The sequence below is a fragment of the Phalacrocorax aristotelis genome, chromosome 21, assembly GCF_949628215.1.
Source record: "Phalacrocorax aristotelis chromosome 21, bGulAri2.1, whole genome shotgun sequence".
NCBI classification, from domain to species: domain Eukaryota; kingdom Metazoa; phylum Chordata; class Aves; order Suliformes; family Phalacrocoracidae; genus Phalacrocorax; species Phalacrocorax aristotelis.
This window is the reverse complement of record NC_134296.1, coordinates 7,671,130-7,695,810: the sequence shown is the minus strand read 5'-3', so window position 1 is coordinate 7,695,810 and position 24,681 is coordinate 7,671,130. Positions and strand designations below refer to the sequence as shown.

The window sequence follows — 24,681 nt, the reverse complement described above, 5'->3', positions numbered from 1 at the left end:
CAGTTTGAGTATCTCGGTGGTGATACGGGAAAGGGGGAAGCCAATAATCCCACGACGGCCTGTCCTTGGGAGTTTGCTCCTTTGTTTTAACATGTTGAACATCTGCATTCAGAGGGAAGACATATTTTAGCGGCAGCCATTGATTAAGGTGTCATTCATCAGGTCGGGCCTACAGATCTGCTACGGAGCAGTATTTCTGCTGGAGGACGCCTCCCGGGGTCCTCTGGGGAGGAAGGCATATTTATTGATGGCTGACCCTGGGTCCCCAGGCACCACGTCCCTCCCAGCCCGTGGAGCGTGTCCTGCTCTGGGAGCTGGAGGGGGGGAGGCTTGGATTGATTGCTGAGGGGCAGCATTTTTTTTAGTCCGTTGTAAATTGATGGTAGGTGGAGCAGTAATGAAGATAAATGAGGGAGCTCTTCCCAGTAGATTAGCCTGCGTGCTGACGGACACTGTGCTACGGCAGGCTTGAAATGCCTTTGGCCTGGCTCAGACCTCCCACTCACCTGCCAGCATTCCTCGGCACAGCCGAGACGGAGCAAATCTTCAGGGAAATTGCCTCCCCTTGAAATTCAGAGGGCTTTGAAGGGCCGGGGGTGAGACCTGGGAGCCTCCCGGGTAAACACCAGTTTGAGTGCAAGTTCTGAAGAGCAGAGAGGGCGAAAGGTGCTGCTCAGCCCTCTCGTGCTGTCAGTACGGGATTCAAAAGGGAGATGGTTTAATTCTATAAGAAACAGGTTAGGGAGTGGGGAGGTGGGATTCCTGTAACTGTTTTGAGAGCTCTGTTAAAAAGTCACCTTTTTGCTTGTCTGTGGCTCTGCTGAAGGTCCTTTTCCTGCATGAGCGATCTCGGTGGTCTGGCATGGAGCAAAGTGCTCTAATCTGGCCCATGGCAGACTCTTTAAAATTTTTTGAGTAGTTCCCATCAGAGCAGTTTTCAAAGCAATTTTCTCTCGCCACTTTAATATTTCCTAGGGCTATTAGGTAAAATCCCTGTTCAGAGATGCTCTTCGTGCAGTAGCCGATGGGTGGTTTAGGACCGGAATAATCTTCTTTGCCTTAATCCCGTCCTGCTATTTTGACCTTCCTTCGGCCATCGCCATTGTAGCAGGCTCAGCTCCTACCCACACGTCTTGCTGCTGCTGGGAGAAAACCCCGAGTCCTCGGAGAGCTTTGCCAGCCCCTCCAGCAGCAATAGCAGCGTGAAAGCAGACCCCAGTTAAAAAAGTCTTTACAGGCGAATGTTACTGTTGACTTGTCCTCTCCCGTTGTTGATGTAAGCTTATAACTTCATGAAACTTGCTCTGAGAGTGTGAAACATCCTTACCTGATGATGATTAACATTAGGAGAACGAATCTCATTTTCCCTGGGTCAGGGAGAGAGCGCAGCCTGCCCGGGGCAATGGGCAGCTGGGCTCTGGGAGGGAAGTGTAGAAGCGCCCCTATCAGCTTCAGCAACTGCTCAGGAATTGCCAGGATTAAGGTAATTATTTTTTTTTTCACGTGGGTCAACTTAGTTTGCAGGTTCAACTGTCTAATTTGTACAGTAAGCTTGTTTGTGTGGATTGGTACCTTTTGACCAGACTATAAAATATCTGTACACCAAATAAAGCATCTTTTTAGTCACCACTTGCCGAAATCGGGAAGAAAAGAATTGAGGAGATTGCTAGAGATGAGTGGGGTGGATCTCCATAACGTATTTACTGGGAGCTCTGCAGCTGCCTGCCCCTCCTCTCATCAGCTTCAGTTTTAGTTGATGGTTTAAGTTTTGGGTGTTTGGTCTTGTTTTTTTCACAGGGAAGGTTTGGAAGCTAATCTAGCACCTCCTGCTCAACCCAGTGCTATGTCATTAGATGTCCTGGAGCGTGCTGCTGCTTACGAAGGATTCCCCTGGGGCTTTGCACGCTGGATGCCGCGGCTGTGCTTTGTGGGAAACAGCAGAAAACTCCCGGGGCAGGGAGGCCTTTGCTGTAGGACCACAGGAGCTGCAGGCAAGCAGGTAGAAGAAATGCTGCGGGCTGATTCCTGCTCGGGGGGGAAAGTGCCCAGCTGGGTGTGTAGGAACTCAAAAAGCAAAGAACATGATTTTCTGATACAGGTTTATAATGAATTTTGACTTAAAATAATAAGCAGTATACACAACATACAGGTGAGTGTTACAGAGACACTGTTGTATCTGTTGACTTCAGAACCTACCGGTAAGTTCACAGGTTTTGTTTGCTTTCTCTAGCCCTCTGTGTCTGCCAGCATCTAGGGCTGGCCCTTGTCTTTGCGCAGTCGTTCACGTTTCAGCTCCAATGTACATCTCCGCTTGTCACCTTCGCTGGGAAGACAGCGAGAAGCCTCATGCAGAGGTTGCTCTTGCTCAGCGGGGTCAGCAGTGCGGCCAGGGGGGCTGCGCCAGCTTTTCCCAAGGGAAACTCAGGGATCACAGAACTGTTTTACGGATTCACAACACCCTTCCTCTGGCCTTGCAAAAAAGTAAAAGCATGAATGCTTTCTGCAGGAGTGGATTATTCAGAACTAGTGTTTTTTGCTGGTGAAACTTCACTGCAACGTAAGTTCTCTGGGGAGGTGCAGGTTTCCTCAGCCATCGCATCCTGACCGTCGGCCCTCCGCGTCTCTATCGGTTGCACCGTCCGTTTGCAAAGAGAACAACGGGCAACAGCAGTTTCACAATTTAAGCAAGGATTGCAGACTCCTCCTAGGTAGGGGATTAGTTTTGCTGAGCAAATAGAAGGGTCCACAGTACCTCCTGGGAAACATAGTCCTTTCTTTAGTGCTTTGCAGAATTAATTAAATAAAAGCCATGCAGTTGAACTACAGCTCCCAGAATGTCATGGCCCTCAGGGCACAGGGTTTTAAAAAAATTGCAAGGGGGGGTGGCAATGGGTTCGTCCCTCTGTGCTCCCGTCTCCTCAGGTCTGGTCCAACCACTCGGCCCGTTTCGGTGCTTTACACGTGTGCACGTCCACAGTGTCCTCGCACTCCTTGCAGCGCACAGCGCAGCACCAGTGGAACTTGCACTCGCACTTGGTGACGCGCGTGACGCGCGTGGTGTCATACCCGCGCCCGCAGCACATCACCTCGCAACCGTCCGTCCCGCGGGACATCTTGTTGCACACGCGACCGGCCGTGCCCAGGGAGCCTGCAGGAAGGAAGCGAGGGTGGGTCAGGGGGTCCGTCTTGCTCAAGTGCTTTCTCCACCCACCGCCCCGTGGTTGGTAGCAGCGGGCAAGATCGGCTATCTGCCACCTGCAACGGAGACCTTGGATACAACTGGCTTAGCAGTGGTGAAATCTCGTTGTTTCTGCTACAGCGTGGCCTCCAAAGGCTGGGCACGGGCTGTGGGGAAGAGTGTTGCGGAGCCTGTGCTTGCTTTGGTAAGGGCATGGGTTGCAGCATTTCTAGCGAGCCTGGCCAGGGGTGCAGCTTCGGTGACCCTCTGCACGGCCCCTTCCCCACACGCCCCGCTGGAGCCCGCGCCCGCTGCTGCCCAGAGCACAGGAGCAGGGGAGACAGCTCTCTGCAGCCCCTCTGTGCCCGCCAGGGGCCCTGGAGCAGCGTATGCCTGCCGAGCCGGGCTTTGCAGCTGGCAAAGCTAGAAATGCCTGTCTGCTTGGGCTGAGGGCTCGCCGAAGGGCGGCAGGAGCATGGGCTGCCTTCCCTGCTGCGCCCCCACAGCTACTGCAAACCCCCGACCCAGGGGTGCCCCAGGCTGGGAAACCACTGATCATCTCCGCAGGAGCTGAGCAGGCCTGATGCCGCCTTTCCCACTCTCATCCCAGCCTCAGGCTGTGTTCAGAGGAGAAGCCGGCAGCCTGCTGCGCGGAATGGGCTCTTACTGCCTAAGGGAGCTTTGCTCTTCAGGAGAAAGGCTCTGAGGAAACGCTGTGCTACGTTCATTGTAAGGGGCCTGATGGGTTTGGATCTTTTGGTGTAAAGCCTGGGGATTTTGGACAAACCCAGTCCTGTCCGTGCAGGTGTGAGGTGCTGTGGGGACCCAGCGCTCCAGCGAGCACTGATGCCTGCTGAGGGCCTGGGTGACTCCCCACAGCGCAACCCCCCACCGGGGACTGGGGTTCGCTGGGGGAGCTGGTGTCCCAAAGCAGCCCTGCCAGGCTGGGCTAGCTGGGAGCTGCTGGCCTGTCAGGAGGGGAGGAAGAGCTGCTTTTGGGCAACGACTGGAGCTTTGGTTTTTACCTGCTGACTTGTCCATCACGCAGTAATCAGGTGAGTTCTCAAAATACACCAGATCTGTTTTCGTGGGCTTCCTGAAGTTCTTGTTGGCCACCGTGAAGCCAGTGCCGTCCTGGTTCATCGTCACCTGGATGGCCCCGTTGTATTTCTTCCTCAGGTAATCCCCTGTTTTTCGAAAATCTGACATTGCCAGCCAACAAGTCCTTAGTGTGCAGGAGCCGCTGACCCCGTGGCATTTGCATTCCAGCTTGAGGAAACGCTTCACAGCCTGTGGGAAGAAGGATGCTGTGAGAACCGGTGGTCACGCTGGGCATTGGACATCGTGCCTGGGTCTGCTTGTCCCTGGTGCAGCTTATCAGCCCTCGCCTGTGCGGGATGGGGCTCCTGATGGGAGAGGGGTGCTGCGTATGGAGGACGCATTCCCACGGTCACCGGTGCCAGCATCGGCGAGGACACGCGCTGCGGGCAAAGGTAAGCAGGGTCTTGCCAGGCAGAGCGTGCAGGGGGCACCGGGAAGGCAGGGCAGCGGGACCTGCCCCAGTCTCCAGCGGGCCCTGCCCTCTGCAGACGCCCAGGGTCCCACTCCTATGCCCACGCTGCTGACCATGCCCACACCCCTGCCAGCAGGTGCCGGTGGGATGGCTGGGCGGGCACAGGGCTCAGCTGTAGAGGCTGCACTCACCATCCTCCCGCAGCGGTTGTTGTGCAGGTTCATCAGCGCCCGGGCGTCCTTCACTTTCTTCTCCTTGGCATCCACGAAGGCTTTGGCAAACCGGATCCCATAGTTGATGTTGTCGCTGCAGCCGCCCCAGTCGAACTCCCCACGCTCGTCCTTGGAGCGGCCCCTCTTGAGCGGGTCGCAGCTGCAGGCCTTCAGGTCCCCTTGGCTGCACGCCCGCGTGATGGCGTAGACCACTCCAGCCGAGGAGATGGCGTAGACGAAGGCGGCCTCCCTGCTGCCTGCCGCGGGAAGAGAAACGGGGACGGGGAGTGAGCGTGCGGCTGCGCACAGCCCACCAAGGAGCGGGGCACCATGCGGCAGCACCTTCGTGGCTGGGGGGCGAGAACGTCCCGCACACAGGTAAGCCAAGTCTAGCCTCCACTTCCCTGGCTCCTTTCAGACTACAGGGAATTTCAGGTTGAGCCTCAGGGCTCAGCAACTGTTCTCAGGTCGCTGACCTGTGGCTTGGGGCTCCTGTGGGTGCCCATTGGTGCTGAGACTGCGGGACCAGCCAGCACCCTTCAGCCGGGGCTGCCTCCCTCCCGGGGCGATGCTGAGCGCGGGAGCTGCCGGCAGCTCTGGCCGGAGTCAGCTTTCCCTCCGCGGCACAGCGTGCCGCCTGCTATTTTATGTCTCTGGTTCGAGTTCGCAGCTGTTTTTATAATGCTGTAAAAGAAGCTGCAAATCAAAACCATGTTCCTCTTGGTTTTGAGAGCCTTTGAAAGCAACTTCAAAGGGAACAGAGCTCTCTTTGGGCCTCGCAGGATGGGGCTGTGGCGAGGAGCTTTCATCATTCCCCATCCTCTGCCAGGAGAGGATGCGGGCGGGAGTAAAGGTGCCGTCGTGGGGATGGAGAGGCTGAGACCAGACAGGCTGGCGAGTGCTGTGCCCCGGCACTTACAGTCCTCTTCCCGCCAGCCAGTTCCTCTCTGGGGGTCTGGACTGTAGGCGCTGCTGCTTGCCTGCTCCGCCAGGCAGCTGCCCCATCCCCCCGCCAGCTGGGAGCAAGCCCCCCGTTCCCCAGCTCGCTCCACGGGTGCTCACATGTCCTCCATATGAGCCGCTCCTGGTGAGTGGAAAGGCTCTTCGCAGCTGCCTTTGATTTGGAGGCCGCGTGGCTGGATGCACCCCGGCACGTCACGGGGCACAGCAGCATCTGCCCTGCAGCGCCGCTGCCTGTGCCAAGGCTCGCACCAGCTCCCGGGGTCCGCTCGCTGCCAGAGCCCTCCCAGGGGTGGCTGGAGCCCACGATACTGCTCCTGCTCTGGAACCGCCCCGCCCCTGTCCCCATTGCACCTTTCCTCTTTGCTGCTTGGGGATGTCCCTGCTTGTGTCATATCCATCCCTCACCTGGAGTGGGAAGGTCCCTCCTGGGCAGGGTCTGTGCCCAGCTGTCCATGCAGGGCTGGCGTCTGCCCCATAGCCGTGGTCCTCCTCCACCTTGGAGCCTGAAGCAAGGACTGGAGCCGCGGCCCTGCCTTGCCTCCCTTGCCATGTGAGGGAACAGCCCGTTCCCACGTGAACTGCTGAGTCCTGGCCAACCCTGCTCTCCAAATATTTATATATCCCATTACTGTTTACATATAAGCCTGTTCTCTGGAGGTGTCTCCTCCTTCCCCCTTCTCCCCCAGTGCTCCCCCTGCTCCATCTCAACTGGTGCAGCTATTCCAAACGCAGTGCTCTGCTCCCATTACTGCTTGATTAATTTACAGGGATAGGCAAAGCTCTCCTGAGGGAGTAATCCAAGCCACTGGGCACGGCCGCCCAGCAAGAGGAGAGACCCTCCCAGGGAGACAAGGCATGCGGCAGTGGGAAGGGGACGGGGCAGAACCTACTTCGCAGCATGACCCGCCCGAAGACGGTGTGGTCCCGGTCCAAGGTGCTGCAGTTCCAGCGGTGGTGCCTGAACTGGTGCTGGCACTCCCGGATCCACTCCTTGGCTCCCTCCCCGACCGACTGCATGATGTCAGGGTACCTCTGGCACAGCTGCCGCTGCTTGTTCACCAGCCCGGGGATGTTATCGCAGATCACCCTTGCGCCCAGCGCCCCGATGTACCTGCGAGAGAGAACGGTGCCGTGTTACCATGCTGCCGGCGGAGGAGGAAGGTGCAGGGCTCTGGCTCCCCAGGTCCTCACCCTGCTGGGGGGGGTTGGTCTTATATTGAAGCCCACTTTTCCCTCTTTCTAGCTGTCACAGCTGCTCTGTGCTCTGCCAAGGGCATCCCCCCACAGTGGCGTGCCCTCCTTGCAGCATCCCCTCGGCACGGGGCAGCCACGGAGCTGTGGTTCAGACAGGCAGGATGCAGGGACAGGGCACTGCTGAGCCATCACAGCCGCTGGGCTTTTGCCTTTGTATTTAACAAAATAATCCCAAGCTGCACCAGCCTGGGACGGGGGGAAGCTCTGCTCCATGTATGCATCGCTGCAGCAGGGAGCAGGGAACCTGCGGAGCCCATCTCCCCCAGGGGCAGCCAGCTACGGGTGCTGCAAGTTGTGGACCCGCACCCCTGAGAGCCCGTGCTGCTCTGGTTGCTCCTGGGGTGGCACCGGAGGAACTTGCTGATGTGCAAAACCTCCCTCCCACCCTCTTCCCTCCATCGCAGCCCCACTCTGCAGCCTGGCCCTGCTGAGCGCAGCAGGATGGAGCCCAGCCGACACCAGTGCTGGTGCACAACCTGCAATGCCTCCAGCCTGCACACTGTAGAGACAACGGTCCATGGCACAGGCACCCGTGTGATGCTTGGCGTGGGGGAGAGAGCGGAGCAGGCTTTACCTCTTGTTGCTGCAGTCCTCATTCACACAGTTATCCCCAGCTATCTAGTCCTCTCTGTGCATCTCTTGCACTGGAGAACATTTATGATCATGCTCTGAAGCTGGATAACCAGGAGGACTGTGTCTCCTGTCCTGCCTGTACCCTGCCTGTACCCTGGTCCCCTCCCTGCAGCGGTGGGGAGAGGGCAGGAGCTCAGAGCAAAAAGACAATGCACAAATAACAGTCTGGTAGAGCCTGGCTGAGCCCCACGGACACAGGGGAGGGAGGCTGGGCTCTGCCCTGCAGCCTCACACCAGCCTGGACAATGGCGGCAACATGGAATTTTCCATCCCGGTCAGCCCCTGCCTGCGCCGCCCGCTCGCCCCAGCCAGGCAGCGGCTGCTTGTGCTGGAGGATGATGTTTGCCACAGAGTGCAGAGCTGTGATTCTGGCTGGGAAGGATGAGGTTTGGGTGGGATTCAAATTTTTCAACCCCCCCCAGACTGGAAGTAAGAACCTCCCTTTAACAATAATAAAAAGCAATAAGCTTGGGCAATATTTCATTGTTTCTTTCTGGCCATGTTCTATCACTTCTATCAGCCCCAGAGCAAGCTTGCAGGCTCAGGAAACCCCTGCAAGCACAGAAAGCAATGGAATCTGTTCCTTCTTTTAAAATATTTTGTTTAAATGCTGGCAGAAGTACAAGGTCATCTCAGGCTGGAGCTGAGGATAATAAACCCGGCTCCCCATGGCTTTGTAAGCCCCGACTCTAAGGACCAGCGAGCATTACTTTCACAGGCTTGCTCATCGGCTTTTCATCCTGCAGCAGGGGGACAAGGGAGATGGCGGAAGCTCTTTAGGAAAGAAAAGCCAACAGGAGCTCATCGAGCAAGGCTGAGGGTGGGCACTTAATTGCCTCGCTCGTGCTGGGCTGCGAGAGCCGCTGGTTCCTTCCCGCGGTGAGCAGGGCAGAGGAGCATCTCACCAGCTGGATGATGATACAGGCCCAGGGGGTTCAGGTACCCAGGCCCTGCCTGCCTGGTCTTAGCAAGGATGGGGATGGCCCGTCCCTGCCTACGCTGCCAAGAGCTGGGACGGGCTGCTGGGAGGCAGCGGTGTTGCAGGATGGAGGTTGCAGCCATGGCCAAAGCTCCTTTTCACGGGAGAAAAGGGATGCTGGAAAAGGTAAAACGTTCTTTTGTGGGCCACCTCACCAGGGACCTTGCGGGGTCCCATCCCCTGTGCACCGCCAGCGCTGGTGAGGTGTGGCTCTGGTCTTGGTAACAGCAGTGGGCTGTCAGCGGGGCCGGCTTTGGGGAGACAGGCTGGCAGCGGCGCTGCCTCCACAGCGGGAGACTAACACCATCCCCTGGGAGACTGAGATCAAGGAAAACCCTCCAGACAAGATAAACACCAGGCACTCCCTTTTTCACACTGTGAGCTAATTACTTCTCGTTAATTCTCCTGCCAAATACCCAGATCAGAGCAAACATTATCAGCAGGAGAAAGTGGAAGGAGAGCAGCGTGAAAGGCACTGACCGCCGAGGGTGCACCTTGCTGTGCAGGGTCCCAGACCCTCCCCGGGGTCGGTGGCTGCAAACGAGCAGTGTATTTGCTGCAGTACCTACAGGCTTCCACCTGAGATTATGTACCAAAATCTGTCCCGCGATTGCTGTGCTGTTGGGAAGTGGCATGGCACGACAAGGGGGGAAAATTCTTCACATGTCTTGGAAAGGCTGCAGATATCTCGGCAAGACCGAGATCTTCCATTTCGTGAGAAATCCTCCAGTTGGGTTCAGTTACTCTGAAATGAAGCGAGACGGGGAACATCAGAAGATTCTGGCAAGCAGAATTTTGGGAGGGAAAAAACCCAAACATTTGTTTTGGATTGATTAAAGCATCCCATCCGATTTTATTTCTAAAAAGCTAAGACATTTTAAAAACACTGAAATAGGGAAGACAATGGATGTTCTGAGAAGTCCCCAGCTGCCTTATCAGAACTTTGTTTTTAAAAAATGAAGTTGTGCTGGAAGTGGCAAATTTCTGTGAAATGCAGTACTCTTGGGGAATCTGCATTTTTACAGCACAAAAAAAACCCCCAAGCCCTGGGTTCAGATAAATCTGTGAGAAGGAACTGCTCTTGATGCTGGAGCCTGCTCAGGCCTGGACTTCTGCACGGTCAGGAGAGAGGCAGGAGCAGCCTGTGAGAGCCTGGCAGCCTGCAGCCAGGAGGGGCTGGGAGGGAGGTAATAATTAAGTGCATGTGGGGTAACAATCCCCCCGCCCTATCAAACGGGGCCCCGTGGATGCTGCCTCCTGCAAGGTCCTCCTGCAGTGTCTGTAAAGCCTTTGCGCTACCCTCTCGCTAAGGGCAGAGCTGTTTGCTCCGCTCAGGCAGAGGGGCTGGCACCCAGCCCTCCGACGGCCTTTGGCTCCGTGACGCTGCATCGTTTATGTCTTGCAAACCAGTGTGCAATCACAAGCGTGCTGTGTTTCCCTTTGTCCCTGGAGTTCAGCTGCCAGGCGGTGGGCGTGAGCCGCCGCGCTGCGGGAAATGCCGTGCTACCACGCGTGGCACCGGACCTCCACCTGCCCTTCGCCGTTCCCCACGAGGAGCACCTCGTACAGCAGCAGAGACCAGAGACTCCGTGTTACAAAGGCAAGTGCTTTCAGAGCCTGCAAGGTAAAGGAGGTAAAGCGCTCCTCGCTCCCTGCTAGCCTTTCTCCTCTCTACAAGTAATCTGCTGCACGGACACATCCACCGGTGCAGCTGAAGTGAGCTCATTCTCAACAGCCCGGGAGCGCTGGCGCTCCGATGCATCGGGGGAACAGGAGACAACTGTCACATGTTGGCTCCCAGTTGTTTTTCTTGTTCTAAGAGTCTGCTGACTTCGACTCTTGTAAACAAGGAGAAACCTAAATTGCTTCTAAGATAAACATGCAAATCAGAGGCAGACGCATCTATTTACTTGGCAGCATGCATTTTGTGCTAACCCCCTTCCACGGCTCGCCTCCGTGCTGTATGTGTCCTGCTCCCGTGCTTCCCACAAGAGCCTGCCCAGCTTCCCAAGGGACTCGCAGACTCCTCCGGGTGCTCTCGCAGAACCGTGTGGCCCGTGTCATGTCTCTACCCTCAGCTCGGACTGCTCTGCTGAAAGGCTGAAGAGCTCAGAGCTTTCCGACCCACAGCAGCTCTCTGCCCTGTACGTGCAGTTCCCTGCGGGTTAGGAGGGGATCCCCGCCATTGCAAGCGGGCTGTGAGTTCCTGGGAGCTGCTGTGTCTTGTCCCAAGGAGCAGATTCCAGTACGCCTCATTCCTTTTCTATCTTCACCTTGCTGGAATCTTTTTCTGCATCAATAAACTGTGCTGTTGGCACAGACGTAGTGTACGCAGCTTCCCAGTTCCTGAGCCCTTTAATAGGAAAGACCAAAAGGCTCAGGAAAAGCACCGTTCCCCGGGTGCAGCAGTGGCTAGATCAGGAGCACAGCCTCAGTCCAAGGCACCTCAGCAACAGGCAGATGGGAGCTTCTACTGCTGGAGAAAGGAGACCTCTCCAGCTGCCTGGGCCAGCCTGCCCCAAAGGTGTCGGCATAAGCCTGGCTGTGTGGCTGCGGAGGGGTTTCTCCAGCTCCCAGGAGTACCAGGCTGCGCTTAACCCCTTAAACGGGGGCCGCTCTGCAAAACCAGCGGCCAGAGGGAACCATGACTCTAAAGATCGAAGTAGGAAGATGCTGGGAAAGGGAATTCAGTTTCTCTTTCTTTATAAATAACCCGCCCCCTGCAATATAGACCTGGGACACCTCCAGGTTTGGGGTTTTTTTTTTGTAAATCACAGCTGTTGGCAGTCATTTTAATTGCTAAAACCGTGCTGGCTGATCCAGTGCCTTATGGGGGCAGCTCTCCAGACCTGAAGAGGCAACAGCAGCGAAGCCCCTGTGCGCACCGAGCTCCAACCACCACCAGTCACCTGCAAAGCAGCGATTCTTCGTGGAGTCGGTAAGTCAGCCCAGCAGAGGCGAAGCCTCGTACCTCTGCGGCGTGCCCGGCTGCCGCTTGCTTTGCGTAGGGCTGGGGCCAGCGTTGCAAGGAAATACCAGCCGTGCGGTGCTGCGGTGGCCGGGGGAAGGTCTGCGTTTCCTCCTGGTGCCAGCCCAGGGCTTGCTTTGTCGCATGGTATCGGCCTTTGCCCAGGCGTGCCGGCGCAGGGTGCTCTGGTTACGGCTCCCCCGAAGGGCAGGGCTGCTCTCCTCCAGCGCCGAGCGCGCACCCTGCCTCGGCCGAACGGCTGCCTCGGCTGCCTCCCGCATCGCCGCGGCGTGGCGAGACCCGAGACCAGGAGAGGCTTAGCGGGCATCATGCTACTGCTCGGGACTCACTAGTGGGTTTCGGGTGGAAATGTTTCTTGAAAAATGAGGTTTTGAAGAAAGGAAAGCATTTCATGGGAATGGGTAAATTAAGTGGAATCGGAACTTGCTTGTTTGTCGCTTTTCTGTAATGCCAAGGTGTTGTTGAGAAATACGGCAGTGCGCTAATTCAGTTCCTAATGAAAGCTATACTGGACATGCTGCTGTGTCTAATAGTTCATTTTACACCATTTTAGATGTCATTGAAAAACCTATTTGAGCGTTACCTTCCTTCAGAAGGGAAATTTTTTGAATTGCTATTCTCAGGCAAATCTCAAAATTTTGATTTTTTGTGCTCTGCTTCAGAATCAAAACAGCTGCTGAAACATTGGACGTTCCCACTGCGGGGAAACCAGGGTTACACCAGTACCGTTAAAGGCACAATTTCACATTATATTAATACAAAATGAGCTTAACTAAAATCACTGGCGTAGGTTAGCTGTACGTTGGGACAGGGATGCCCGTGCTACGATGATGCTGCTGCGGCACCTGGAGAGCTGAGGCACGAGGCTTCTATGTTGTCACTTGTTAATACAGAGGGAGGTAATGGCTGAAAAATGGTGGCAGGTTAACAGTTCTCCTTCCCGCGGCTTCTCTCTTCCCGAGGATCCCAAAAACATTTTGCAAACTGTTTGTTACTCCTTGCTCAGCAGCAGAGCAAGGTGGGAACAGAAGCACGGGGGGGATGCAGTGCCCGGGGGGCAGGAGGTGCCCCGGCCAGACACAGCACCACGAACCCTGTCAGCTCAGTGGCTTTGAACTCATCGAGGGATGCTCCTCTGACCTGAAGCCGGGGCTCGGCACAGGCGGCAGGCTTGGCTCTGACATCCCATTTAACAGGTTTTCAGCTTGAGAATTTGCCTTTCCTGATAGTGTCTCTCCCCAACAAGTGCAGGGCGCTCTCGACTGGCTTAAGGCGATCTGGACAGCTTAAATCCCTGGACCCTCAGCCAAGTCAGCCACTCCCTGGGGCTCCAAACAGGCTCCCTCTCTTGTTACTGGCGGTACAGAGATGCAGGCAGCCTCGCACTGTATGCTGTGGTGCAGAGCAGCACCCAGGGGCTCTGAACTTGACCAAACCACATTTAAAACAATGACAAAAACCCAAAACAAAGAAGCAAGCAAGCAAGAAAAGCACCAAGGTGTTGTTCCTGGCCAGGTTATGCATGCCTCTCAGTTCCACACCCTCCGATGGCCACCGACTGCCTGTCACACGTAGATTTCCCACCTAATATTACTCAGGCAAATAAGCTCAGCACCATTTGGAAGAAATGCTGAGCTTCGAGCCCCTCCACAGCTCCCGTTGGTGCCGTCGGACACCCGTGAGCTGAGCTGTAGCTGGGGCTCAGTCCCAGCACCAAACGTTCCCCTCGGCACAGGATCTGCTCTCGCCCTTGAGTGTGCCGTGCCATGCTCAACCACGAACACCGCTTGCTCCCCAAAACAGCCCTGGGAGGGGTAGCACAGCACTGGTTTAGGCTCCACCATCACTTACAGCGCTGGGGGTTTCTCTAGGTCTTTCTGCAAATTGACTGCTGTGAAACCCCCGCAGTTCCCCTTGTCCGTGCCCGGGCGAAGCGTGGTCCGGCCGTGCCTTTGCAACCCGATGCGTGCCCAAGCGCCGTGCCTGCGGTGACATCTCCAGCCTCCCCTCCCGGGTCAGCACTGGGGGATGGCAGCGCTGCCCACAGCTGCCACAGCCCTGGTCCCTGTCTCCCTGGGTGGGAGATGCTCAGCCCCTCGTGCAACCCGTCCCGCAGGCTGGGACCATAGCTTGTTTTACGCAGAGCCTGGTCGCTGCTGACTTCTCCAAAAGCTGTACTGCTGAGGTTGAGATGAGAGTGTGGTCTGGCTTCTTGGTGCTATCAGCTGCTGCTGGAGTCCTTCCCCGGGGAAAACTGATTCACCTCCCCATTGCTCTCGTAACCACTTTGATAATCCTGAAAGATCACCTTGGGAGCCAAACTATCTTGGCTTCTGCTCTCTTCCCATCCCACTGGATCGACACGAAATCTGTATTTTGGTGGGAGGCTGGAAAGCCCCAGGCAGCTTTTGGAGACACCTCGTTCCGACAGGATCAAATCCAACATCGCTGCCTCTGTGCCTGATAACGAGCAAATTCCAGTGCACCTGGCAGCATTTCACCTCCTTGAGTTCTTTGCATACCTCCCAAGGATGCTGCACTCTCCTTCCTCTGCTCTCCCTGGCTGTGGCCAGACAATTTATAGCCAACTGCAAAACACTTCGGGTTGCAAGGTGCTACAGACATTTGCGATATTATTTTATTATTATAAACCCTGAGTATTTTATTAAGACCCACTGGGAACAGGGCCATCCTGGACTGCTGGAATTGTTAACGCCTTGGAATGATTAATAGTCCTAATTTCCTCACTTAGAGCCACCGCTCTGTATGTTGAGAGTGTTAGTCTCACTTGAATAATTTTTAATATCATAATGCCGAGCCACTACCAGTGCCATTCAAGGTACATACATTCCATTTTCTGCACTATGCTCTTTTCTTATTTTCATGCGTGTCGCCCTCTCTCCAGCTGAGAGCCTTCGGCTCCTTGTCCGCGGCCCCTCTCTGCGGTGTCCCCGCGCCTGTGGGCAGTCAGCGGGACGCAGCTTCTGCGGGAAGGACTGAACCGTCCGGGAAACGCTGCGGTCCCGGGGAGCTGGACCCAAATGAGCGCCCAGCCCTGCGCAGGCCAGCGCTGCCCCGCCGCCCCCTCGGCTGACGTGGGAGGGTTTGCTGCTGGCACCTTGTATCGAGCGTGACCCGGAGCTCGCGGTCTGTTCTTGCTGCGGTACAACGGGAGAATGTGCGTCGGGTGAGCAGCAAAGCCCCTGCATGCTCGGGCCGCTGCAGAGGCAAGGAGGGGTGAAGGTGGGAGGCTATAAGAGCACAGGGAGAAAAGGACTCCAGTGCCTTCTGCCATAGTGGACAAAATCCCGCTCATTGCTGGATGAAAGCTACTCCTCAGAGGCGGTGTGGCGATGTGTGAATGCAAGACAAATTGCTCATCAAAAGCATGCTTTCCCTATCAATTTTTTTCCCTCCCCAAATCTCAAAGCAGTTTGCTAAGGGGTCTAAGTAAGACAGTCTCTGGGGGTAAAGTAGGATGGATGATTCTTCTCTTGTCCGTGGCTCACCTTGCGTGTCGGGCGCGAGCTGCTCAGAGCAGAGGCCGTGTGTTCCACAAGACCTAGCCCAGCACAGACCTCCTCACGGTGGGCTGCAGGCACTGCTGAAATCGGTATTAGTAATAGCAAAAGCTAATGAGTTTGGAAGAGCAGGAGGGTTTTTTCTTCTGCATTTCTTTCTAAGAAATATTTCCTATAGGTGAAAGTGACCCTAATGACAAATGAACTAAGAAACACAATTAGGGTTATTATAACGGCGCAGAGTGACTGAGAGAACCCATCTGTTCAATACACCCCAACGGAGAACACCAGGGTTGCTGCAAAGGCCACAGGGTTCATCCTCCATCAGTCTGACGTTACTTTAAAACTTATTTTTCAAAGCGTGGCTGCCTGGACAGCCGGAGCTGTGGAGCACCGCAGGATAAAGACTTCCTGGTCACTGACCTCTTGCTTTTATTGCCGTGCAAAGCGCTCTGCAACAACAAACGTAGAGCTGGTGCGAGACCCCGCGGATGCCCCGTGCCCCGAGCGCTGCCGTGCTGCACATCGTCTCCCCGTTGAGAGGGTGAGTCCCCCCGGCACCTCGCCTGTGACAGCCCTGGGGCCGCGACCGGGTGGGCGAGGAGCCGCTCTGCAGCGGGGGCACGTGCGGAGGAGGGAAACGGTTTGTCCGCGGCGCAGGGCGGCATCGGGAGCTACGGACACGCAGTCCTCGGAGCCGCCGCGGAAGCTGCCAGACCCTCCTGGGGCTGCTGCGGGTCTGCCCTTCTGCGGCTGGCACAGAGGGGAGGCAGCGACACCCCTGCGCACCCCAAAGGGTTACACCGACGGGCTGTGGAGTTCCTCCACGCAGCTGTCTTTCCCTTGGCTTAATTTCAAACATTCCTATTGATGCTACTTCCCCTCCCACACACCTCGGTGTGGTGCCTGTTTAAATGAGCCCCTCTCTCCTCCTTCCACGCGTACGTGTGGCTCGGTTTTTCCATCACTCTTTGTGCCCATCCACATGTGCATCTAGACCAAGACTCAGCACCGGTGTCACAATGGAAACACAGAGAAACCCCGGAGAGGCACGGCTGCAGGAGCACTGCTCCTTTCTCCCAGTCATGGTGGGAACATGCCCTTCTCCACCTGCAACAGGGTTGTCCTCGCCAAGCCCTTGGGACGGGCTTGACACCAGCTCCTGGGGTTGCTTTAGCACGGAGGGCACGATGGCCACTCTTGCTTCACCATCTGCCCTGGGTGTGTCTTGCCTGCCCGTGAACACAGACCTCCTTCCCCGGCCGAGGAAGGGAGCAGGAGCACGGCGGCTAGAGCATCTCTAAGAGAGCCTGTCCAGGCACCGTGCCGCGGGGTGCAGAGGCTCCCCCAGTGACCCGCCGATGCCTTGAGGAGCCCCACGTGGCCGCCAGACTCCTGCATGCTCCCCGACCCGTGCCCAAGCTTGCGTTAGTCTTCCTTCCACAGATTTGTTTTATCTCTTTGGGAGCCTGATGCCTCCCATCTGTTCCAATGCCAGATGAAATTAAATATTTGTAGTTTCCAAGGGCTGTGGTTAGCAATAAACAAGTTAGCTCACAAGGATTTGGTGCGCCTGGGGCCGGGGGGGTGCATGTGGGCTTGCAGGCAAGTGGGTATGTGTGAGGGTGGGGTGCAGGGGTGTGTGTGCATAGGGCTTTGTGTACATTTTTCTTTAACCAAACCTTCAATTTAAAATGGCTTTCCACACCAGAGCAGCTAGCGGGGCTCTCAATAGCGAGTAAACTCTACTTAGTTATTTACACCAAGTTTGTTTATTGCATAGTTTATGTTTATAAGCAACATTTGTCTAATCTTCCAAATCTTTCGGAATGAATTTCAGAGGCCGCTTTCGGGGCCCGATGTCCTCTCGCAGCGCACGCGGGGCACAGCCCTGCCCGGTGGGCGCCTGCCCAGGGACGGCTGCTGTACCCCGGGTGATGCTCTTCTCCCTCCCCAAGTGTGCCCAAGTGTCAATGGGATTTAGGGATTTTCCCATTGCATTCCTCCTTAATTTCTGTCTGTGTTTCAGCTGGTATTTTGTTGCTCAGTAACCCTTTACAGTTTGGGAGCATTTCTGTGTGGATGCTGCTCCCCACAGCCACGGCCATCCCGCTGCCCTCGGAGCCCGGGCAGTGCCGCCGGCCGCAACCTCACCTTCCCGAGGCTGTCCCGTGCCCGTGCAAACGCTGCTCTCGCCAGTACGTGCTCCGAGCACATGCACCCACACACACGTACCCACGGACACTTTTTTGAGCACCAAAGTTCACCAACTCCTGGCATTTTTGCGAGGTGGCGCAGGCCGTGCCTGACATCACTGAAAATTAATAATTTGCAGTTGTTTGGAAGAAACATTTGGTTGATATTTCCTTTCCATGTACTGTGATCAGAACTGACCCAGTTTTTTCTATTAATCTACTTTAAAAGTCAACTCTGAAAATGAGAAGCATTTCCTCTATTTCCACAAGTTTATTGTGTGTGAATCCCTAGAAGAATTTGGCAATAATAATAAAAATAAGGAATGATGATGCACCACCAAATGTATTTACTGTAATATCAGTAGTGCTAAAGATGTGCTTGGAAACCTATGCAAATCACTGAATAACTTTTTCCCTAAACCACAGCTGGTTAAAACCATTTTCAGTAAAACACAATTTCATCTAAACATGCTATTTTATCAGAACTGACACGTCCAGCGGAGCAACGCTTGCTTCAACAAAGGCTTTTCTTAGGAATGTTCTGGTCTACAGAAGAGAAAGTACGATTGAAAATGTGAACTTTAGAGCTTACCGTGTTTTGGTTTCTAAAAAAATTTCTTTTTTTTTTTTTTTAAGTCATGTACTTAGGGTCCCTGAGACCAATTCTGCTTGCCAAAAATGTCCAAAGGGCTCGTGCCTGGCTGCCGCATGGCTGGGGAGCCAGCCCGTGCTGGGGGGGAGCTGCCAGCCCCGGCCATCCCATTCTGGGCTCCGGCCCCAGCCCCAGGGCTGCCCCTGCTCTCCCTTCTCCCTTGAATGAGCAAACTGCTGCGGGAGCTAAATCTAGCTTCCTCTGAATAAGCCACAGCTACCGAGGCTTAAAATGTGGCTGGTTTTCCTCCCAGTAGTTGGGAAGAGATGTGCACTTGGAATTAGGGCAGGCACCGCGGCAGAGTCATTGTGGGGAGAAGTGGGGTACAACAGCAAGGAAAATAGGTGTTTTTTGCACTCCTCCTAAATAAATAATTTTCACACTTCAGCCAACATCCACGCGTGTTACCAGAACTGCCCAGCTCTGGGCAGATCATGCTGTGACTGCTCCATACCTCGGCTTTTTCCACCTACTTCACCCCATGCACCCACTTTTCAGCTCTAATGCCTTCTTCTCTTGCCTCCTCGATAATGAAGTCAAATAACCCAACTTCTCCGCTGCCCTAGACTCTTCCTTCCTTCCTCAGCCTTTAGCATATCACAACATCACCTTCCACACAGATGCTGTCCTGTCTTCGCCTGCCCTGACGGGTGGGGGCAGATCTGGTGGCTGGAAGCCAGGCCAGCACTTGCATCAACCTGATGCTCGCTGGTGGCAACTCATTTTCTCGCGCAGTGATTTCAGTTCCCTGTGGCCTGATCAGGCTGCAGGAGGTCTCCTCTGGGCATGGCCGGCAATGGCACTGGTCTTGCTAGTTTGCATTCTACGTGCCCCCCACAGCCCGTGCTGCCCTCTGAAGCTGCTCCTCACGCGATCCACCTTTTGTGCCTGGCTGCAACCCGCTGCCCGAGTGGCCTGTCCCTGGGCATCCTGCTCCCTCCCAGCTTCCCCGGTCACCTTCCTCACCCTGGAACCGCTCTCCCAGGGATGCCAGCGCGGCCACGAGTACCACACACCCAGACATGCTCTCAAACGCTAGGAATACTTGTGTTATCGGCATGACTACTAAGTGCTCCAGGGCCCTCGCAACACGCTCCGCGGTAGTTGAGGAATTCCAGAAACCACCGTTCTCTTTCGGTGGCAGATGGGTTGGATTTGATTAAGTTCTGCTTCATCCACTGCGGCGTGCTAATGATGATGAGATTGGCGTGGAAAGCACTGTTTTCCACAAGATTAGAGAGAGCTTTTACAGGGTGGGGGACACTGAGAGCTTTTCTGCAGCAAACTATTTTTTTCTCCAGTGTAACTGAACTACTGAAGCAGCACGGGGACGCTCTGGAAAACTTCACACTCCTTGTTTTTCTAATTACGGTCATTCTGCATACATGGATTTTCATTGTTAGAGGAGTCGGGACAGCAGGAGATTAATTTCTAGAAGGCTGGTATTTTCTGTGGCATCACTTCTATCTGTTACAGAGCCTCATCTTATCCAAATGAGGGAGAACAGCAACTTCTGGTCCTACGAGAAGCTGTAACAGAGTGCGCGGGGCAATACTGAGCCCGTGGGGCTCCGACTGGCAAAGGGCGGACTGAGGGTGCCACTCGCTGCTGCCACTTCCCGGGTCTAAACCGTACCGCGGGGCTAATCCCACTGCCCGGGGAGCGATGGCTTTTGGGGGGGTCACGGCGTGTGGGGCTTGGCTCCCCGACAGATGCGGTGGGAGCGGGGGCGCCCCGCGGCAAGTCCCGGCTCCGGGGGCGAAGGGGCGGCGGCGGTGCTTTCGGGGCGCCCGCAGAGAGCCCCGGTCCCGCGGCAGGCGGGGGGCGCGGGGGGCTCCCCCGGGGGCTGGGACCGGGCAGGTGGACCCGGGGGAGCCCCGAGCCCGTCCCGCCGCGGGGCTCCGAGCCGGGGCCGGGACCCGCGACGCGCCCGGCGGCTGGAGGAGGGTGGGGGGTGGGAGCCCTGGGTCCCCCGCAGCCCCGGCCGGTCCTCGCCCTATCCCGCCGCCCCGCACGGGGCTCCCACGGCCGCACGTCGGGCTCCGGCTCCAGTCCGGCGGGGCTCGGCGCTGCTCCCCCGGCTCCCGCATCCCATCCCATCCCATCCCACCGCCATCCCGCGGCCGAGCCCCGCGCAGCTCCCGCCGGCGGCGACCCGGGCACCGTCGGGGCGGCGGCCCCGTCGCGGGGACTCACCACCACGAGGAGTCGGCGCGGGGCGTCAGGGCGAGGAGGAGGAGGACGAGGGGCAGGCGAAGCCGCGGGGCCGCGCCCGCCGTCCGAGGGAAGGCTCCGCACTCCGCACGCCCGGGGGCCACGGCAATCCCAGGAGGCGCTTCCAGGCGGTTCGGGCTGAGCATATCTCTCCGGGGCGGGGTCCAGACGGAGAAATGACCGGGGCGGGGGGTCCTGCCCGCGCTCCCCTCGAGGGCGCTGCCCCTCACGGCCCCGCGGCGCGGCTGCCGGCTCCGCGCTGCTGAGCGAGCCCCGGCTGGGCCCCCGCTGCCAGGCGCATGCTGCTGGGCGGGGGGCGGCAGGGCCGGGCCGGGCGGCGGGGCTCGCCGCTCCGAGGGGTCCCGAGCGATCAGCGGGGCCGGCGCCCCCCGAGCGGCGCGGGGCGGGCGGCGGGGCCGGGCCGGGCCATCGAGGTCCTTGCGCGGAGGCCGAGGACGCTCTGGGGATGGGAGCGCGGGGGCCGTGGCCAAATATCGGCGGCGCCCGCCGTGCTGCGGGCTCTCATTGGGCAGAGTCAGAGGCGCGGAGCCGCCGCTCCGGCCGGACCGACCCCCACCTCCCCGAGGGCACGTCGGACAGCCCCCTCCGGGCTCCTGCCCACCGCCGCCGGGGCTGCCCCTGCCCCCGCCGCCGCCCCGCTCCCGCGGGGACGCGGCGCGGAGCCGCCGGCCGCGGCCGCCCCGTCGGGCTCCGCCCGGGGAAGGGGCGCAGCGGCGCGGCGGGATGCTCGGGGCCGGGGCCGCCGGCGGCTCCTCCCGCGCTCGCCCCCGCCAGGTGTCACTGCAGAGTGGGAAACGGCCGGCGGGGCTCCGCGGGGGTCCGCAACCCGCGTGGGGGCCGCCGGCCGCGCTGCGCCCGGGGCCGGGGCCGGGGCGAACCCGCAGCCCCACGGGGAGCTGCAGGCAGCGGCCGGGGGGACGGGGACACCGTCGCTGTCGTTAGGACTGGCGCTCCCCGGGGCGCCGGTGTCCTCCCGTGGGACAGCCGGTGGCCGAGCGCCCTTCGGGCCGCTTTGGCGTGGCCGTGTGGTCTCCACCGCTGCCGTGCTTCTGCCGCCTGTGGCTGCGGGACGGGGAGAGCTGGCGGACGAGCTGCCCTGGGCTCTAAGCTTTCCTTCCTCCGGCGCCCTAAAACTCTTGGCTGGTAGCTGGTGAGGGCCACCCTTACCTGGGTGCTCCCTCTTCCCCGTGTGGTCCCTGGCTGGCTGCTCCTTCACCTCCGGGGAGGTGAGCAGGCATTAGGCTGCAATGGGTACCCTCTCATTGCTGGCACTTCCCAATATGCCTAATTTTTTACTGGGATTGCAAACCTCATTATTCACCAAAGTCCTTTTGGCATTGCCAGAGCCCTCAGCCGCCCCCTCCCCTCCACCCAGCTCAGCTCACTCTGCTCATTCCTTCCTATTCCTGTTGCTGCACATCAGAGAGTGACTTCCCCGGCCCAAGAGAAACCAGGACTAGAAACTCGCAGTTGGTTATAATCCAATTACACTTCTGAAAACTGCAGCGACAGAAAGCTGGTGCTGGTAGGGTGCTGTCCTTTTGTCCGAGAGCCCAAATGGAATATTGCATTGCAGCTTATTCATAAAGCAATTGCACTGAAAGGCCGATATTTATAGACCTGTGTGGAAGGCTGTGTGTCTGTTTGGAAGACCCATCAGAGTGGCTAGCGTGCTGGGGTCTCTGCTGTTGCTGTTTCATGGGCTTTTCTCTGTTCCTGGATTCTTGTCATTCAAAGGGAGGAGGCTGAGTTCTCTGTATGGGGTCTTATGGGAAAGGGAAGGGAGAAGGTGACAAGTGCCACGTTCCTGGGTGTTCATCTGGGTGTGCAGGTCTTGGCTGTGACGTGGTGCTGGGCAGGCCTCGGGTCGGGCTGTAACTGGCTCCGGGATGAGGCCAAGAAGTACTGGTGCAGACAGCGGTGCCAGCCCTGGGAGGGGAGGTTGGTGGGTGTCTGGGGGGGGAGGGTTGCAGCTGAATTTAGATGTTGAAGTGGCACACTTGGCTGGGCTTCACAGAGCTCTGCACCCAGCAGGCTGAATTTCTCTGTCAACCTGGTTGCTTATTTTGATGTTCTCCTGCACAAGACCTGACTGACAGCCAGCCCATGACAGACTGTCCCCTGAACTTCCCTGGGCCTGTGTCAGGCTCTCCCTTGTCTGCCCACATTCAGCAGTGCCTCGCCGCGGAGCATGGGGAGGCCGGGGCAGCCCGTGCTTCTCCAGCTGCGGCTCAGCCGGGCAGAGGCTCGCATTTGATCTTTCGTTCAAATTAGCTGTGCGCTCAGGATGTCTGGGTGCTTCGTCCACATGAGCTGCGGCGAGTAAATAAACAAGGCTTTGTTTTCAAAGGCTTTCATGATTCATTAACTTCAAAGGAACACGCTCTCTATTTTCTTAGCAGGTCGGTCACTCTGGAGACCCGCTCCGGGTGCTGAAGGTGGCGGCTGCTCACGCTGAGCCGCCGGGGCAGCCGCTGTAGGGCCCAGCATCACACCTTGCACGGCACGAGCTGCGGCGAGGGGCAGAGGGACAGTTAACGCTCCCTGTTACCCCTGGGAGGAATGCAGGGTAAGGAAATGCGCAGGCGAGGATGGTCTGTGGCATTCCCTGCCCCGAAGAGCTGCCCCTTAGGTGGCATCCAGCCTGCTTGGGGCACCGTCGGGCAGGGTTTGCAAGCCAGGGACATGTAGCAGATCCGCGCCTGCTCCGCAGAGGTCTCCCCATCATTTCACAGAGCCAAAGGCAGCGTATTTTTGCCTGCCCGTGCTGTCTTCCCGTGGGCGAGGGTGCTCTGCCCCATGAGCAGCGCTTGCTCTGGCGGCGCGAGCGGGGAGGTCGCTCTCCCTCCCCAGCTGCCTCCCTCGCCGCGGCACTGGATTCCTGCTTTGATTGTGCAGGCACAGGTGCTGGGGCTGCGCCAGGAGCGCGCGGAGCTAGCGGAGATTGCAGAGGGATTGCTGCACCTCCAAATGCCCACGCTGGGAAGTTAACCTTTCATGTGGCAGCCCCAGGAATAACTCAGAGCCTTGCATAATCGCAGCTGCCTGGAACCCCAAGGGGAAAAAAATCACTGTCCCGGGATAACCCTCAGTGCCAGGCCTGCTGACCTCAAGGAAAACCTATTTTCTGAGGCAACAAAGCCCCATTATAAACGTATTTATTGGGAACTTATTATGGGATGGACACTGTGGCCCAACCAAGCTCCTGAACTTGTGCAAAAGGGACCACAAAGGGGCCGCATGCTGGCAGGGGCAGAGCGCCGGGCACAGCCTCTGCCATGCTCATCTCTCCAGCCACAGCACAGCGGGGCCTGGGCGCTGCGGGGACATGGCGCTGGCCATCGTCACTGCACAGTGGCACCAGCAGAGCCCCAGGCGAGAGCCGTGCTCGTGGTGGCATGTCCTGCTCAATGCTGGGGACTCCCCTGCCGGTAGAACTGGCCTCGGCCCCCATGTCCCCCGGATGGATCCAAGGAGGATGCTCGGGGAGGAGCAGTCCCAGGCTGGCTGGAGGCAGGTAGGAGGTTCCTTGCTGGGGCACAGCACTGGGAGGCACTGGCCACGCGAGCCGAGTGCTCTTTGCAAGCCACGTCTGCCTGGTTTGGTAAAGGAGACAGTGCAATTAGTGCCAAGCCACGGGCTCAGGTGTGCTGAGCTTTGACGACTTAGGTACTTGGTTATGAAAGGAAGGTCTTTTATCCCCCAAAAGAACGACAGCTCCTGACAGCCGAGCAGTCCCTGGTTAGCCCCCGGCTATCTCTCTGAGGTCTGAGAGGCTAAGAATACACTTTGGATAGCTACAAATAACCAGAACGATGAAATGACCCTTCATAACGGCCTCCACCTCCATAGAAACAGCAGCCAAACAAACAGGCACGAGCCAGCCCTTCTAGGAGAGCGATGGCATATGCTTTGTTAGTATATCCCTTGGTTCCCCTGTTAATTGCTTTGTTCCTTCTCAGATTAATTGATGAATTGCTGTGTGGATGTGCGGTGCCTGGCTTTGCAGCCACATGGCGTTGGTAACCCTTTGGCCTCCGTTGATATCTGGGCACACACAGCGTGGGGACAGCCTCCCTCCCATGCATGCCCTCCGGTGGTGCCCAGCCAGAGGTGGGTAACTCCTGCCTGGTAAGTGTGGGAAGGTGCCTGGGCAGCGGGTCCAACTGCAAGCACAGGAGAAGGTTGAATAGTGAAATTAAAACCCTGCCTGATGTCAGACCCAGCTTTCTACCCAGGAGGTTTTGTGCCTTCCTGGAGATCTTTGCTAGGTGCGGTGTACGGGGAAGGGCTGACCTCCCACTGCAGGACCCATCCTGCACCATGGCATCAGCTTGGACCTGGCTCCATCCCTCCC

At 57.4% G+C, this 24,681-nt stretch overlaps 1 protein-coding gene across 1 annotated transcript; it reads right to left on the bottom strand.

Moving 5' to 3' along the window:
• Window positions 1–2,082: 2,082 nt before the first annotated feature.
• Window positions 2,083–21,049, bottom strand: WNT2B (Wnt family member 2B). Its single transcript, XM_075115481.1, has 5 exons — window positions 20,286–21,049; window positions 6,757–6,977; window positions 4,883–5,160; window positions 4,204–4,468; window positions 2,083–3,148 (listed from the first exon to the last, which is right to left on the bottom strand). Exons 1-5 carry the CDS (start codon window positions 20,447–20,449, stop codon window positions 2,919–2,921), a joined length of 1,158 nt encoding a protein of 385 aa, XP_074971582.1. The 5' UTR covers window positions 20,450–21,049; the 3' UTR covers window positions 2,083–2,918.
• Between the last annotated feature and the right edge of the window lie 3,632 nt (window positions 21,050–24,681).

Bases quoted from the DNA above. Each gene is read 5' to 3' on its own strand.
- WNT2B (XM_075115481.1), bottom strand. From the start codon at position 20,449: ATGCTCAGCCCGAACCGCCTGGAAGCGCCTCCTGGGATTGCCGTGGCC. The intron at 5,161-6,756 runs GTAGGTTCTGCC...TTCCCGCGGCAG, and splicing joins CGGGCGGGTCATGCTGCGAA to GCAGCAGGGAGGCCGCCTTC. The intron at 3,149-4,203 runs GTAAAAACCAAA...TCCTTCCTGCAG, and splicing joins CGTGATGGACAAGTCAGCAG to GCTCCCTGGGCACGGCCGGT.